The following is a 17,580-nucleotide window of genomic DNA, read 5'->3' on the forward strand; positions in this document are numbered from 1 at the left end:
ATAGAATGGTGAGTAGTTCAATCCCATCATTTTGAAATAAATGTGTTGTGTGGACTAAATGGTAAACATGTAGATAATGCTGATTTCTATCTGAAATTTTGAGAGAGAAATGAAAGCCTCAACATCCATCACCAGTACACACAGCTACAATTCCTGCACATATCTCTGAAAGAAGATGAAGCTATTCTTCACATTGACTGTGCAGAAAACTGGCAGTGCAAATATGCAAAGGAGATGCAGCAAGTCCATTTTGGAGCATCCCACAGGCAGACTACACTGCACAATGCTGTTGTGTACACCACAGATTGTACAGACATTTTGTGCCTTGTCACCTTCCATGAAGCATGATCCTGCTGCCATTTGGGTTCTGCCTGAACCAGTTCTTCAGTTCCTGAAGGAGAACAATCCGAGGATCCAAAAGCTCTTCTTCATCAGTAATGGGCCGACCATGCAATATAGAGGAAAGAAGAACTTCTATCTCTTGAGCACCATTCCTTTCCAGATGGGATTTACCGCTGTAAACTGGAGTTTCCTGGAAGCTAGTCACAGGAAAGGGCCTGCCGATGGCGTTGGAGCCACTATAAAGAGAACTGCTGATTCACAGGTAGCCAAGGGTACTGACATACCCACAGCGAAAGCCCTCTATGACACACTCCTTCCTCTCACCAAAGTCAAGCTCCTCTATGTGGAGGAAGACCAGATAAACAGAGTAAGCACACTCCTTCCGAAAGAGCTGACCACCATCAAAGGTGCACTGAGCATTCATCAAGTAATCTGCACTACGCCTGGCACGATCCATTATAGAGTGCTCAGCTGCTTCTGCAACAGAGAGGCCATCTGTCCCCGTTTCCACCCATCGTCCACCAACATTGCACCACAAGTACAGCCTGGAAGAGATGTAAGAACATCTGAACCAACAGCCCCAGAAGATGGAAGCCATTCCACCTCAAGCTCTGGGTGTGAAGGGAATCTCTGTCCAGTTGATGACTTCACTGAAGACCTTGTTGGAAAGTGGTGTGTCATCACATATGACGATCACCCATATCCTGGAATCATTGAAGACATAGAAGAAGGTGATTTGTACATCTTTTCTCCATGATATTTCTCTCTTTCCATTCATTCTCACTTGGCTATCTTCCATTCTCATATTCCCATTCCCTTTGAATCAAACTTTATTTCATAGTCTTATAAGATTCCAATACAAGCAATACTTATCATATCTTGCCCAATGTCCTTTTATTTCATCCGTTATTTGTCTGCAGGTGCCCTTGAGGTCAAAGTCATGCCCAACATTGGGCAAAACCGCTTTTATTGGCCGTGACTAGAGGACAAGATCTGGTACACGGTGGACAAGGTCGTCACCTTGATCCATCCACCAGAATACGTCTCACAGAGGCATGTTCAGATCAGCCCAAGAGTGTTCACTGCAGTATGTGAAAAACTAAGTTTGTGAATGGATTTGTGATGGTGTCTGACACTGAACCTTCTTAAACATACAGTACAACATAATATCAGTTATTTGTCAAAATTTTCCATTGATAAGTAATGTTTGTACTTTAAATGGTTCTGGATGAACAATCGTTATGTCTTCAAAAATAAAATGATTCTATTGACCACAAAACATTTGTGTTTGTAATATTCCCAACCTAAGGCATGTTATGAGTTAAGATTAAGCAAAAAGGTTGCGGAAATATGATACAACCTTGCAAACAAAATACTGTGGTCACAACCGAAACAGTGCAGTCACTACCGAAACACTGGATGTTTTGTAAAAAATAAAGTATATTGAGTTATCAACTAAAATGTTATGATACTGATTGGTTTAATGTATGTTCAATTGTATCAATCATCAACTCTGGAATCAATATGATCAGTATTATGCATTTTACAAAGAAATATTGCATTTAGATTTTGACGAATTGTATAAATTGATCTTAGAAATTTGGTAAAAATTTCATTTTTATTGATTTAATTGTGAAAACCTTCAAGAAATATTTGTAAAAATACTCTTCAGAGAAGGGAAGGAAACACATTCTTAACTGGTTAATAATAATACTTTTTTACTTTAGTATATTACTATGTTTCGGTAGTGACAATTTTTGGGAGAGGAAAAACATTCCAACACATTATGAAAATACAAAATAAAAATTGACGGTTCTTTTACTAGATACGTGTACTTTAGATATGGTACAATATATATATACGGACAAAGTTTTGGGAATAAAACATACAAAATTAAAAAAATATTTCCAACCTGACTTTGAACCAATTTGGTAGAATGGCCCATTAATGACAGTTGACTGTAGCATTATATTATATAATATTATATCATGTTGTTGTGGATAGAAATCAATACACGACTTGTTGAATTGTCTTAAAAGCAATATTACATTTATTCAATTATAACAGGAGTATTTAGTCCAGCAGTTAAATGTGCACGGACCTAGAATCTGCACATAAGAACAGAAAAAGGGCGCTTAAACAGAGTGCGCAGCGGTATTATGTATATTTTTGACAAATGATGTGATTGGTTCATTATGGTGGAGGCGGCTCTTGGTTTAGACTTTCTGAGGGCCTCATTGGAGCACAGGGATGTCCATCCCTCCAGGCTCACGGATTTCCACTCCTTCCTTGATGCTATCAGTATGTGTGCATGATGTGCAACGTAGGCAGAAACCGGGTTCAGCTATGTGTCGCTGGCAGTCAGAAGGTCAAACCTTGCTGGCCGAAACTAGGTCTACCGCAGGAAAGTCCTGGTTCCAGTTTTTATCAGTCTCGAGGCTAACCAGACATTGTTTTCACTCTTGCGACATATTATTTGATGAATAGGCTTTAAGCTAAACTTTCGATGTGTCACTGTACTTTCCATCGTGCAGACAGACGCTAGAATGCTCTGTCTGGAGTATTTGACCTTCTTCAGTGTTTTCCACATACATTTCTAAGCAATGAGCACAATAAAAGTGTGAGGTGTAACATTTAATGCTTATTTTGTTTTGGGCCTATGTGTTGTCGTTTCTTAATCAGTCATCAGTTACCATTTACAATAATGTCATGTCATAATACATCATATTATGTCTGAAAAGTCTTTATTGGTCAGTTTATTTTGAATAGAGTAGAACTTTCTGAGCAGACACTGAAGGCAGCATTCCGTAGCAACAAGTTTAAGTTATTTTCTCATCTTGTATTATTTTATTAAAAAGCATTTAAATAAGTAGAGATACAAAAAACGTAAAAAGACAACTATGGAGGATATAATCAGTTCTACGGACAAAGAGAGGTCGTTCTATTTGAGACAAATTCAATATCTGGAGGAGCAGTTGGAGAGGTAAGACTGAGCTAACGTTAGCTAATGTTACGCTACAGACCTGCTTCTCTTCTGGGGGGGGGGGGCTAACTAAATAGTTTATTAAAACAAAGAATGAAATATAAATGTAGATACATGCTCTAGTTGTATCTTTTAAACTTAGTGAATGTAACCTAACTGATAAAAAGAGAAATGTCGTGTTGCTCTTTAGCTAACGTTAGCTAAATCGATGTTAGTTCTGTTAGCATTAGCACCAGTTTGTGTCTCTTATTTGTGCCAAATAAAATGCTAACTGTGACTGACGACAATTTAAATCAGTGTCACTGCCACATTGTTAAATGTGCTGTTAAAATAATTCATAATAAACATTTTTTAATTATAATAAAACTGTTTAACTGATTGGAACAAAGATACAACATTGACTAAACAATACTGAGTTAAGTATAAATTTAACTACAATTAAATACTACAATAGAAATAGTTTTTAGATACAGTACAATAATATATATGATATAGCCAACTAGGTAAAACAGAAAAAATGTAAAGTGACATGTAAAGTGGTCTTCCAGCTCGGGCTGCAACTGAAAATTATCGTTTTTTCTATAAAATCTCACAAATTAGTGAATAAATGCTGATTAAAACTTCCCAGACTCAGAGGTTGTATTCTAGTTGTATGTTTTATTAAGTCATCAGTGCTAAACCTCCAAATATATAAAATGTACTGTCATACATGACAAAGAAAATCAGGAAATCTTAACCTGAAACTGTTTGCTTCAAACATGACTGAAACAATGAATATAATTTAATATTCTTTGAGTAATTGTTACAGCTCTCCAACACTATTTGAGTATTTAAGTTAGTCTATTATCTTTTATGTATTTTAGAGCAACAGCATTTTCTAAATGTTATTGGTAATTTAAATGACCTCAGTTTCTGTTCCACTTATTTTGCAGATCATTATTAAACTATTTTTATTATAAAAACATGTATGATATGTGGTGGATCAGTTTATCTATTCACTTTTTTTTTGAGCTGTCTCCAGCTTAGTGCAGTCTTTTTTATTTTACACAAGACAAACCTCAGTAGATGCTCACACACTAATACATATAATAACACATCTTCAACCTGCAGATGCAATCTGAAATACGACGAGTTGCAGAAACAGAACGGGGACCTGACCTCTTGGTACGGCTCGCTGGAGAAGGACAAGAAAGAAACCACCGAGAACCTGAAAGGCTTACTGGTTGAAAAAGAGAAGAAGGTGGAGGAGCTGACCGAGCAGCTGCTGAAGAGTCAGCCGGAGGCGAACAGACTGGTCAAAGAGGCCCTGGAGCTGCAGCACAGCCGGAACATGAAGAAGCTGCAGCAGCGGTTGGATGAACTGAACTCTGAGAGCGAGATGCTGGGTGAGACGATGGAATACGTGTTTATTATTATTTTAATCTACTTCTTCCACCCCCTTTGCTTCAATCTGCAGTGACAGCACTTTAGGGAAATGAAAACAACTAATGCTGCAGCTTATTAGTATTATATTTAGTATTAATTTAGCATTTGAAACAACTTTAAGTTCACAGTACTCAAAATGTTTGAGTAAACTGATTACCTAAGAATATTTAAGTTATGGTAATATTTTTAAGTTAAAAATTATGTATTCAGTTTACTTAATTTTTAATTTTTTATATATATATTTCTATAACTTCTCTGAATTTAAATCAAATAGATGGTAGCCATCTTTAATTTTCCTGGGAACGTCAAGATTGAGCACGAACTCCACTCAGAAGTTATCATTTAGATGTCGATATTTACTCAGAGACATTGATTGACATTAAATTAAAACAGCCTTACTCATTCAGAAAACATATTAGTTTAATTAGTTTGGTTAACTGATGAACTGGTTTAGATTACCTATGAGTTAGTAATACTGTTCGGGTTTACAGTGTAGAGTGGTTGAATAAGTCGCAGCCCTGTGGATCGAGTTTTTAATCAGGTCTCAGAATGTACATGTCTGTTAATCTTTCTTTAAAAAAAAGAAGCATTTTTTGACATTTGACGACACAGGGACAGAGGAGAGGGACCTTTCATCTCATTGGACCTGTAACATAAATAAATGAAGAATACATTGATTGTGAGACATTAGTGTAAACGCCTTAAAAGTTCTCACTGGTAGGGTAAAAGTAGAATTCTGTGTACTCAGACTGTAAGAAGTGGACGTAGTCGTTGTGGCGTCACTCATTGGTTTGTGGACTGATGTTTTGAAGCCTCGAGTACAACGATATTGCTGTCGCCATCTTGGATTACGGCCATCTCCATGTTGTTTTTTGGCAACCAATGAATAGAATTGACCATATCTGGACTGAGGAGGAGTGACGTAGAGATGCCATATACGTCTCTGGTAGAGACCTGTCAATCACCGTGTAGCCCCGCCCTAAAGCATACCCTGCTTTATGGTCTGTTTGACTCTAAATGGATCATAATTTACTAAATGAACATCATGCTGTATTGAAGAAGACTTGAAACTAGAGATTGAGACCATAAACTCATGTTTACATGTTACTGAGGTAATAAATCAAGAGAGAGTCATTTTCTCATAGACTTCTATACAAACAGAGGAGTCGGCCCCTGATGGACACTAGAGAGAATGCAGCTTTAAGACTCGAAGCAGTGGCTTCGACTCAGACTAGGTTCTTAAGTCAAAGGTTAATGCTTGATATTGCTGCATAAAGTTGTGAATGTCAGATTGTCGGATGCAACACCTCAGTGCTGAAGCTGGGAAGCATCTCCTTGTTTACTTTTCCTCTCTTCCACTCAGCGGCAAAATCCCGCAAGCAGCAGGAGCTGGAGGAGCAGCTGAGCCTGCTGATGCAGCAGCAGTCAGACACGGCGACCCAGACGAAGCTGCTGGTCAGTCAGAACGAGAAGCTGAAAGCCGTCGTCGACAACCAGAAGAACGAAGACGAGTCGCAGAGGCAAAAGTAAAAAACCAGGACAGAGTTAGCATTTAAATCCGCAGGGAAACGTTTCCATGATCTGATCGTCTTCTTCTTCTTCTTCTTCTTCTTCATCCAACAAACAGGATGATTGCGGAGGAGAGGAAACAAATGGACGATTTAATTAAGTGGAAAACCTTGCGGATTCTCTGGAAGGAGAGAGCCGCTCACGATAAGTGGCTGGAGCAGCTTTCTTTCCTGCAGAAGGAGAGCGAGGTTCTGCCGGTGGAGAGAGACGCCCTGCGAGACAAAGACAGGGATCTCTGCTTTCAGAGGGACCACCTGAGGAACGTTCTGATGAGGGTGAACACGGAGCTCTCCACCTGCAGGAAGGTAAGAGGACAGCTAGACATCATTTAGACTTTAAGGGGGGATATTCAAGAGCTGAAGACCTCTTGAATACCTCTACCGCTGAGCTACACCCCCTCATTCTGACTTTTTTTTTTTTCTTTCGCAAACCAGTGAACAGGAACCAGTGGACTGAGGAGAGTGATGTAGTGGTGTCCTGTCAATCACTGTGTAGCCCCGTCCCTAAAGCATACCCTGCTTTATCGTCTGTTTGACTCTAAATGGACCATAATGTACTAAATGAACATCATGCTGTATTGAAGAAGACTTGAAACTAGAGATTGAGACCATAAACTCATGTTTACAATGTTTACTGAGGTAATAAATCAAGAGAGAAGTAGAGTCATTTTCTCATAGACTTCTATACAACCAGAGGAGTCGCCCCCTGATGGTCAGTAGAGAGAATGCAGCTTTAAGACACTTCATCACTGACTTCTTCTCTTCTACAGGAGGTGCAGCAGATGATGATGGAGTGTGAGCAGCTGAAGGCGGAGCTGAAGGACTGTAGCTCCGCCCACAAGAGCGTGCTGACCAGGAAAGACTCTCTCAGGTAAAAGTTTACTCTCGTCCTACGAACCACCTGAGATTCACTTTCTTTGTAATGTTAGGTGCATTTCAGGAACGTTAAAACGCTCAAAGTATTACACCCACATTTTTTATACTAAATATTGTCCGACTGCACCGCCATAGAAGTAAACAGACAGTACAAACCATGTGTGAAATACGAGGGTTCTCTGGGGGTCCGAGACCTGTAGATTGACACATGAGATCCCCTAAAAGCCTCAACACTAATTACAGGGGTCTCTAAATTCATAAGAGAATTATTTGTCACTTGTAATTTGTCTTGAATCGTATGTATTGAGTCTGTGGGGGATTTCAAGACCCCCGACCGGGTGTTTCACACCCCGAGTCCAAGCCAATGAAGCGATAATAAATCTGGAGCAGGGGGCGTCCTGAATTGATCCAGAGACCTCTTGATCTGCAGTCAAATGCTCTACCACTGAGCTACACCCCCACTGCATGATGCTTCACAGTGACTACGGATAGATGCACAAAATATTCCAGTGTTTGTCTGAAGAAGACGGTACTCTCATTAATCTGTTTGGATGGTTAATGAAGATAAATATTTGACTATTTACATGCAGCCGTGCGTACTTGATCTGAACTGTTACCTCCATGTCATGGTCATTGTTGTTGTTTTTATGTTCATATGTATACTTCTGTATATATATTTATATTTAAATTTGTACATAGTAGTAATGTTTATGGTTATATCTGTTCATGTTTGTTTTTTATTTGTATATACTGTGTATGTACGCTGAGAGCAACGAAAAAAAAGTCAAATTCCTCGTAGGCCGACGCATACATGGCCAATAAAGCTGCCCTCATGAGCTAAACGTCCTTTAACAGAACCTAAACTTTTTCCAACTGCAGTCATGTCTCTCCTGTGGTCAACCCTCGATGTCACCGTCCTGCGAGTTTAGAAAAACTGTTCTTCAAGTTGTTGTTTTTGTTTATAGCTGTGCAGAAGAAGAGAACAGGACCGCGTAAAACCTGAATATTATCGGTATATTTCACACGTCCTAGAAATGTCAGAAAATGCTCCATTCTGAATATGGCCTAATAATTATTGTAATCAAATGTGAGTATTTTCATTCTTGGAATAATAGTGGAATATCAGTGTGCATGTAAACATCGTCGCTGTGATTCTCTCAGTCATGATGTCAGACGGCTCCTGGCCTCAGAGTCCAAGGAGATCCGTCAGAAAACAGCTGAGTCAGCTGAGCTGAGGGCCGAGCTCCAGAGGGAGAGCAGCAGCAGCAGGAGAAGGCAGCTGGAGCCCGTCACGAAGGAGGGAGTCGTCCTCCTCAGACACATCCTCACAGTAAAAACACAAAACAACACAGCACCGGGACAGCTGCTTCACTTCCTGCTGCCTCGAAAACAAAAACCTTGAACCGCTCGTTGCTCTTAAATACCAGAGAGTTTTAATCCAGGGAGGTGCCAGTGGTAGAAGAAGTATTCAGTGAAGTCTAAAAGTAACTACAGCTGTACAAGTATTACGTAGCACATGTTAGAAATACTCGATTAAAGTTCAACTTTTTTTCAACTACAAAAATGATACTTGAGTGCAGTACGAGATTAAATGTGCTTTAGCAACAATTGAACAGCTGCTTCACTTTTCTGCATGAATCCAAACTAGGACGAGTATGTGAGCATTAATATTCAACAATATGCATCTTTACTTATTTTGAAGTATCGTAAGAGCTTCACCGTCAACACGTCACCACTTTTAACAACTTTCTGTCTTATTTATTCTGATTAATACTTCTGTTCTACCGGCTGTAACCTGGTTTAGTGATCCAGTATACATTTTATGACTCGCATGCAGCTGCTGTGTTTAGAAACAAACTCTCAAATAATTTTTATTGGCTGAAAAATGAATTCTCAATACCTGAATACGACTTTAGAGTCTTTTAAAATGGAAAACATCAATAACAAATAAAGGACAAACTAAATATAAAATAGTGTATTTTAATCTATTTTTGTAAGCATACTTTCACCTGTGTTGTTTATTATCGATCACATTTTGATCAAATTGTTTGTGACCTTTCAACATTTTAAATATCATATATAATATTTATAATTACATTATGTATTCAGGCAAATAATACAAAATAAAAAGTGTGTTTCTGTGTTTATTTCTGATGTCGTCTGTCCTCTGCAGGACTCGGAGGAGACGCCCGAAACCGATCAGAAGATACTGAGGCTGCAGGAGATCCTGGAGAGCACCGCCCCTCAGGCTCCGCCCCCCCCGCCCCAGGCCCTGCTCCCTCAACGACTCGCCCGAGGACAGAAAACTCCGACCTCCGACCCTCCAAACCAGCCAGGTACTGGGATCACTCTCCACTGGAAACGTGTACTCTGTTTCCTGTTTTGAAAAGAAAAAGAAAGAACAACAGAAGACGCTGCAGCTGTTTCCTCACAGCAGCTCATCAGCGGCGTGGGTCAGAGTCCTGCTGAGGCTCCGGTCCCACCAGAACCACATCAGCTGTTAAACTGTCAAAACATTTAAACTAAAGAGCGTTTGTCTGAGGCCAAAAGGAGCAGCTGAACTCCCACATACACTACCTCAGTGTTTTCTTACGGGGCTTTGTGAGACTCTGGTGGGTGGAAGTTAAAAGTATCAATCTGGTTCAAAATGAAGAGCTGGATGTAAGAAGAACTTTGTGCTCTTGTTTTAGCTGTGGTGAAATGTACTTAAGTACAAGTACTCTACTTAAGTACATTTTTGAGGTACTTGTTGCCTACTTTACTTGAGCTTTTCCATTTTATATAACTTTATACTTCTCGTCTACTACATCTCAGAGGGGAACATTGTACTTTTAACTTCTTTTATTGAACAATATTAGTTACTATTTGGGCTTCTTTGCAGATTCAGGTTCTAAATACAACATATTTACTATTAAACTATCATGTACTATTAAGTAGTATATAGCCTAATTACTAAGTATATAAAGTAGTTAAAATGAGCTCCACCTTTAATAGTCGCAACATTAAAGTGATGAACAGATTAATGCATCAATAAGGCCAGTCTGCATGGTGAGCATACTTTTACTTTACAAGCTGAACTAGAGCCGGACGTTGAGCTGGCCAGCCCAGCTGTTGAGAAGTGTAAACACAATTTCATTTCAGAACATTTAACTGATAATAAACAGGACTTGTTTTGGTCTTGTGTTCTTCGTGTAATTCTTAATTCTTTGTTTAAAAGCTGTCACTCCGTCCGTTCCTCAGGAAACTGCAGTGAGAAGACATCCAGCTGTGATCCAGAGGCCTCCACCTCTGCAGACCGCTGAACCAGATCCAGTCAGCAGTAAGAAGGAGATGAATGTGGACTTGCGTAGGAGGCCGAGTCCTTTACCGCATGGGCCGGAGATTTGAGTCCAGACCAGGGGCCCTGTCCTCCTCTCACTATGATAATAAAGCAGAAATGGCAAATAGAAAAGTTTTCCATCCCACCGCTCGCTTTCAAAATAAAGGTTTTAGTCACTTTGATCCTGTTTTTGCTCAGATTGCTCTGTAGATTTGTAGATAATTACTGTTTACTGTTACTGAGTGTTTACAGACTGCAAAGTTATTTTCATAACTCTGAGGATTATTTTGTTGACTTATTGTTTTAATGAAAAATACGTGTAAAATGTTCTCTTTGCACATTCACAGTGATGTTTTATTAATGTGTAAAGAATGCGTTTTGTAAGTCAAACCCTGTTTCCACTGACGCCTGCTGCTGTAAAGTCATCAGAAATAAGGAGATAAAAAGAAGCAGATAGCAATGTGACAATGTCAGCAGAGTGTGTTTACACAAGTGTCTCACTAGGCCGAGGTCTACGGTCAGACCGCTCAACCACGACGGCCCGCTTCACTTTGAACTGTCGCCACCGTTTAGAAACCACTGAGCCTCTCGCCAAGCAGGAGGGGGGAGGAGCTCTGTGCTGCAGGACGGGAGGATAATAAGAGTCTCTGCAGGACGGGAGAGGACTGAACCGCTGGACACGAAGCATCGCAATGGAGCTCTATCTGGACCTGCACTCACAGCCCTGCCGATCCGTCTTCCTGTTCGCCAAGGCGGTCGGGATTCCCTTTGAGTTCAAGCTGGTGGATCTCTCCAAAGGTAGTCCTGCACACGCATGCCCGCACACACACACACACACACACACACACACACACACACACACACACACACACACACACACACACACACACACACACACACACACACACACACACACACACACACACACACACAGAGGGACAATCTTTTTTTATGATGCATGCATGTGTGATTTGTATTTGTAAAGCTCACTTTTAAAATACTTTATTTTAGCTTTTAGAAGTGAAAGTTAACAGATGTTTTGCAAACGTTTCCAAAGTTTGTTGACTTGCAAACTTTGAACTTGTTGCATAAGATGCTGCTCCAGAAATCTGCATAGATATGTTTGTTGCCATATTGTGCAACATTTTGCACAAGAACAGAAGGTCCTTGAACTGTAAGCACGAACGTTAAAAAAAGTCAAAAAAGAATCCCTCCTCCTCCTCCTCCTCCTCCTCCTCGAGGCTATCAGTTTACATTTCCACATTTCACCCAGAAAGCAGCAGCAGCAGAGTGAACGTTAACTCCTCGATCACTGGCCGTAACAAGCAAACAGTCTTGGGTCAACGGTCACAGCGTCCAGATAAAACCGTCCTGCGTCCCTGAGGTGATTGAGTGTAACGGGGAAGTGATGAGGAAAGGAAATAAGGGAAGGAGCAGAGGGGGAGGAGGAAAAACATACATAAAAACAACACCAGAATCAGTTAATTTTTAAAAATATTCCCTAAAACAGTCAAGAGCAGCTGGTGTGTTCAGGAACAAACAAGAAAAAAATGATTCTCAAAACTACAATATGACCCTAGTGTGTGTGTATATATGTATGTCTATATATTTATTTATATGTATGTATGTGTAAATACACATATGTCCATATGTATTTTTGTATTGTTTGTGACAAAAACCCACCGTTATTTATTTCACGTTTCCTTCCTTTACATCTCTTGTTCCCTAAATGGAGCGTCAACCCTTCACATACTTGCATTCTTCTTCTTCTTCTTCTTCTTCTTCTTTTTTCTGTTCACATGGCAACACAAACAATGTGTGTGTGTGTTTGTCTCAGGACAACAGTACAGCGAGGAGTTTGGAAAGATCAGCCCCATGAGGAGGGTTCCTGTGATGAAGGACGAGAGCTTCGTCCTGACGGAGAGGTACAACGGTGACTTCATTACATCTACTAATTAATAAATGAAGCTGATGCTGATAGTTATGGACTGATCAGTCCATCTGTTTATGTTTCAGACACCAGTAGGAGGAAGAGTTTCATAGGATCTTAATTTTATGGGTGGATTTAAAGGCTTAAAACACTCAAAAGTAACATAGATTTAATAACAATGCATTCTCTCTAGTGTCCATCAGGGGGCGACTCCTCTGGTTGTATAGAAGTCTATGAGAAAATGACTCTACTTATCTATTTATTACCTCAGTAAACATTGTAAACATGAGTTTATGGTCTCAATCTCTAGTTTCAAGTCTTCTTCAATACAGCATGATGTTCATTTAGTAAATTATGGTCCATTTAGAGTCAAATAGACCATAAAGCAGGGTATGGCTTAGGGGCGGGGCTACACAGTTGTTGACAGGTCTCTTCTTCTGTCCTGGTGTCTGTGCTGTAGCACGGCCATCCTGGAGTACCTGGTGCAGAAACACCCGTCGTCGGTGGCCGATCACTGGTTCCCGGCGGAGCTGAAGCAGAGAGCTCGTGTTAATGAATATCTGTCGTGGCAGCACATGAACCTCAGAGCTCACGGCTCAAAGGTCTTCCTGCTCAAGGTACGAGTCCCGGATCAGCTGTGTGTCCTCACAAGACCCTCTGCAGCACACACACTCACACACAGACACGCACACACACACACACACACACACACACACAGACAGTTCACCGCTTCAAACAGGAGTAACTTTACTTATTTTGTATCACTGTTACTCTCCTCCTGATAACGTTAACGTTACATTCACTACATCATGACATTCAGAATTTCTTGATATTAGAAATTTTATTTTTCATTTTTTTGGTGTTATTCAACTTTCCAAATGACAATCAGAATAATTAAGTCCATTTCCTTAATGTTTAACTATTCCTACTACTTCAATCTTCTTACACATCTAGGCAGCTTTTTAAATAATTATTATAATATTTCACACCTTTTGTGCATTCTTCATTTTATTCTACTTTTCCATGACGTTCATACAAATTTAACACATTCACTCTTTTCCAACTATTCCTTTAGCGTCATCTTTTCTATCCACACTTCGAAATATTCCTCATCTTTCTTACATTATTGATTTAATTTACCTCTTACTACCAGCAGGGCAGTGAAGCGTCTGTAGTTATTTATTGAAATGAAAACTGTTCAGGATCTTACTGACTATCAAAGAAAACTGCATCAAAGGTTCTGAATAGATCCGGTACAACTGCTGTGTTGTGTTTGATGATTTGCAGGCTCTGTATCCCGTCATCATGGACGCCGAGGTCCCGAAGGAGAAGATGGACGCCGCTGTCGAGGATCTGAATCAGTCGCTGAAAATGTTGGAGGAGAAATTCCTGCAGAGCAAACCGTTCATCATCGGAGAAAAAATCTCTCTGGCCGATCTGGTGGCTATCGTTGAGATCATGCAGGTAATACTCTTACTACCACTAGTACTACTACTACTACTACTAGTACAACTGGTACAAGTACTACTGGTAAGTACCAACTTCTCCTTCTAATTCTACAGCTGTGACTGTTTGATCATGATTTCACAGGAAAAGAGATTTATTAAATTTAGGTAATTTAAAAAAAATGTCATCACATATACAGTAAAAGATATGTTTTCTTTCATTTTCTTTCTGATTTTTTCAAAATAGCTTTTTATTTATTTGAATTTTCATTAAGTTTCATAATTTTTTTCAAATTAATGACTTTATAATTTTACAGAATATACATTATTTTCTTGGAATATTACTATTACATATTATTATATATTAATATTAAGGCTTTTTTTAACCTACAATGGCCCCAATACGCCATTATAACAAACTCTGTAACCTCTTTTAAGATACAAAAAAATATCTTTTAAATTAAAATATATGTATATATATATACATATATATATATATATATATATATACACAGTATATATCAAATTTAGATTTTTTTCTTGTTCTTACTTTTTATTTAATTTTAATTTGAAATATTTATCTGTTGTGTTGTTATCTTGTTTTAATCTGTCAAACTTTGTAACTGCGATTCAGAAAATTAAATAAAATTTATTATATCATTATTATGTCATTAAACATCAGGATATCTCTTGTTTGAATGCGTCTCTTGCGAGTTACAGCTCAATTACTTTACTTTAATATATTTATTGTATATTATTATAATATTTTACTTTATATTAAAAATCACTTTGGTCTCAAGTTCAGTGATCTCACTCCAACACTTTTCACACAGTTCACTCTAATGTTATTTTATTTTTAGGTTAAAAAGTGTGTCTTGAGGTTGTGTTCTCTGTGTGTGTGTGTGTGTGTGTGTGTGTGTGTGTGTGTGTGTGTGTGTGTGTGTGTGTGTGTGTGTGTGTGTGTGTGCGTGTGTGTCCGTGTGTGTGTGCGTGTGTGTCCGTGTGTGTGTGTGCTTCAGCCCGTTGGAGTCGGCGTGGACGCGTTCGAAGGCCGGCCGAAGCTGACCGTCTGGAGAGAGCGAGTGAAGAAAGCTATTGGTGAGAAGCTGTTTGACGAAGGCCACGAGGTGATCATGAAGGCGAGCAGCCTGACGCAGAAGATGAAGAACAGCAGCGACCTGGAGATGCTCAAACCAAAGTTTAGGAAGCTCTTCAGCTGAGAGCGACCAGATAATACCACCGTCAAAATATCTTCATGTCATTTTAATTTCACTGAGTTATGGTGGGTTTTATTTTTCATCAGCAGAATTCCTCAGCAGGTTTTAAACATCTTTAATGTGATTATCGGATTCAGCATAATATTCGCCAGGAGAAATGAGGACAAATGTGTGTTTTTATGTATCATCAGTGTGTGCTTTGTCATGAATAAATGCACATTCATGATCCCAACGCCACAAATATTAAAGTGATAAAAACAAAAACAACTGTGTCCATTTTTTAACATTCTGTCAACTTTTAAACTGCTTTCTGAAACACAGTTTTTAGTTTTAAAAAGATAATTTGGATTTATTTAAATTGTTATATGACACATTTTATATATATATTATATATATATATATATATATATATATATATATATATATACATGTATATATATATATATACATGTATTATTCCAGTACATCTTCCTGTAGTTCTTCCAGTACATCTTCCTGTAGTTCTTCCAGTACATTTTCCCGTAGTTCTTCCGTAGTTCTTCCAGTACACCTTCCTGTAGTTCTTTCGTAGTTCTTCCAGTACACCTTCCTGTAGTTCTTTCGTAGTTCTTCCTGTACACCTTCCTGTAGTTCTTCCAGTACACCTTCCCGTAGTTCTTCCGTAGTTCTTCCAGTACACCTTCCTGTAGTTCTTTCGTAGTTCTTCCTGTACACCTTCCTGTAGTTCTTCCGTAGTTCTTCCTGTACACCTTCCTGTAGTTCTTCCGTAGTTATTCCAGTACATCTTCCTGTAGTTCTTTCGTAGTTCTTCCTGTACACCTTCCTGTAGTTCTTCCGTAGTTCTTCCTGTACACCTTCCTGTAGTTCTTCCGTAGTTATTCCAGTACATCTTCCTGTAGTTCTTCCGTAGTTATTCCAGTACATCTTCCTGTAGTTCTTCCCGTAGTTCTTCCAGTACATCTTCCTGTAGTTCTTCCCGTAGTTCTTCCAGTACATCTTCCTGTAGTTCTTCCAGTACACCTTCCCGTAGTTCTTCCAGTACACCTTCCCGTAGTTCTTCCAGTACATCTTCCTGTAGTTCTTCCAGTACACCTTCCCGTAGTTCTTCCAGTACATCTTCCTGTAGTTCTTCCAGTACACCTTCCCGTAGTTCTTCCAGTACATCTTCCTGTAGTTCTTCCAGTACACCTTCCCGTAGTTCTTCCAGTACATTTTCCTGTAGTTCTTCCAGTACATCTTCCTGTACATCTTCCTGTAGTTCTTCCAGTACATCTTCCTGTAGATTTTCCCGTAGTTCGTCTTTGCTTTAAACCACGTTACTGTCACATTCAATTACGGCGCTGGATGCATGAAGAGCAACAGATTCCACAGTTGCTAACTCAGCTTTCAGCCTCAGTATGGCATCACTAAGGAATTCATTACCTCAATCGGCTACTTCAATTTCCCGTCAGCACTGATTGGACGTCCACATGAAAAGCTGGTGAATTTTACCTCTTAAAATAAAAACTAAAAGCCCATTCTTCAAAATCATAATTTATTCTTCAAATGAAAAATTGCCGCTTTGAGAACATTATACATTTTGATAAATTTACCTTTTGTGTTGCATCATACAGCACCACTTTACAAATAAACACTAAACACTACACACTATTCAACTAAACAACTAAACATTATACAACTAAACACTACATACTGTTCAACTAAACAACTAAACATACAACTAAACAACTAAGCATTATACAACTAAACACTAAACACTATTCATCTAAACACTACGACATTAGAGTAATGTTCAGCACGTAAACTAATCAACTGTGGTGGAGGAGAAGTATTTAGTTGCATTAAACATATTCAATGTCCTCGCTGACATTCCAGCGGTGCACACATGACTTTCTGCAGAGACGCTCATTGTTTCCTCACGGTCAGTTTTCCTCACAGAAATCCTCTGTGTTCCTGGAACAAGAAGCTCTTTATTTCAAAGGAAAGCTGGAAAACATGCAGATGGAAAACCAGATTTTTGTTTTTTTATTGGGTTTGTTTTCTCACATTTTTATATCATGGAAAGTTAATCAGAGTTTTGTATTTATTCTGTTTCTCAGTATGTTCATCTGTGTAGTCATGGTAAGGAAAACATTTCAACACAAGTAGTGAAAATGTGTGTTTTGTCTGTAAAAAAAAAGGTTAAAATACACGTAAGATTTATGTTCTATTTCAAAAGACACAATACGGAGAAAAGCTTTAAATCGTCTCTGCAGCTGGAACCAGAGACGTTTCCTTTGATCAATAACTTGTCTATTCATCGCTTCAGCTCCACATCCTGTACATCAGAATTAGTATTCCAGGCGTCAACAGTAACTTCTAATATGTTGATGCCAGGTTGGGTTGGCGACCAGAAAAGATTTGTAGTCGCATTATGTTTTTAGCAGTTGAGATACTCTGCAGTTATACGTCAGCTTCATAATGTGACGCGTAAAC

At 39.0% G+C, this 17,580-nt stretch overlaps 2 protein-coding genes and 1 non-coding gene across 4 annotated transcripts; 2 read left to right on the forward strand and 1 right to left on the reverse strand.

Annotated features, from left to right (window-relative positions):
• The first annotated feature begins 3,059 nt into the window (after positions 1 to 3,059).
• Positions 3,060 to 11,312, forward strand: LOC137866723 (cilia- and flagella-associated protein 157-like). Of its 2 annotated transcripts, XM_068702795.1 has the most exons (9): positions 3,060 to 3,325; positions 4,436 to 4,710; positions 6,114 to 6,276; positions 6,378 to 6,624; positions 7,089 to 7,189; positions 8,356 to 8,524; positions 9,368 to 9,530; positions 10,435 to 10,513; positions 11,018 to 11,312. In XM_068702795.1, exons 1-8 carry the CDS (start codon positions 3,243 to 3,245, stop codon positions 10,494 to 10,496), a joined length of 1,263 nt encoding a protein of 420 aa, XP_068558896.1. In that variant the 5' UTR covers positions 3,060 to 3,242; the 3' UTR covers positions 10,497 to 10,513; positions 11,018 to 11,312. The 2 variants fall into 2 exon arrangements, with proteins under 2 accessions (XP_068558896.1, XP_068558895.1); XM_068702794.1 differs by having other exon boundaries at positions 10,435 to 11,312.
• trnac-gca (transfer RNA cysteine (anticodon GCA)) lies at positions 7,583 to 7,654 on the reverse strand. The gene has a single exon. It is a non-coding gene; the product is annotated as a tRNA-Cys (tRNA).
• Positions 11,185 to 15,372, forward strand: gstt1a (glutathione S-transferase theta 1a). Its single transcript, XM_068702796.1, has 5 exons — positions 11,185 to 11,311; positions 12,351 to 12,438; positions 12,904 to 13,060; positions 13,731 to 13,907; positions 14,908 to 15,372. Exons 1-5 carry the CDS (start codon positions 11,206 to 11,208, stop codon positions 15,106 to 15,108), a joined length of 729 nt encoding a protein of 242 aa, XP_068558897.1. The 5' UTR covers positions 11,185 to 11,205; the 3' UTR covers positions 15,109 to 15,372.
• Positions 15,373 to 17,580: the final 2,208 nt, after the last annotated feature.

The sequence above is a fragment of the Cebidichthys violaceus genome, unplaced genomic scaffold, assembly GCF_023349555.1.
Source record: "Cebidichthys violaceus isolate CVI_PGR_0920_01 unplaced genomic scaffold, fCebVio1.0.p SCAF_89, whole genome shotgun sequence".
NCBI lineage: Eukaryota > Metazoa > Chordata > Actinopteri > Perciformes > Stichaeidae > Cebidichthys > Cebidichthys violaceus.

What these genes read in the sequence shown, in the direction of transcription:
- gstt1a (XM_068702796.1), top strand. Translation starts at nt 11,206, where the DNA reads ATGGAGCTCTATCTGGACCTGCACTCACAGCCCTGCCGATCCGTCTTC. An exon ending in AGCTTCGTCCTGACGGAGAG is followed by an intron (nt 12,439 to 12,903) that starts GTACAACGGTGA and finishes TCTGTGCTGTAG; the next exon opens with CACGGCCATCCTGGAGTACC. An exon ending in CAAAGGTCTTCCTGCTCAAG is followed by an intron (nt 13,061 to 13,730) that starts GTACGAGTCCCG and finishes GATGATTTGCAG; the next exon opens with GCTCTGTATCCCGTCATCAT.
- LOC137866723 (XM_068702794.1), top strand. Translation starts at nt 3,243, where the DNA reads ATGGAGGATATAATCAGTTCTACGGACAAAGAGAGGTCGTTCTATTTG. An exon ending in CTCTGAGAGCGAGATGCTGG is followed by an intron (nt 4,711 to 6,113) that starts GTGAGACGATGG and finishes TCTTCCACTCAG; the next exon opens with CGGCAAAATCCCGCAAGCAG. An exon ending in CGACCCTCCAAACCAGCCAG is followed by an intron (nt 9,531 to 10,434) that starts GTACTGGGATCA and finishes TCCGTTCCTCAG; the next exon opens with GAAACTGCAGTGAGAAGACA.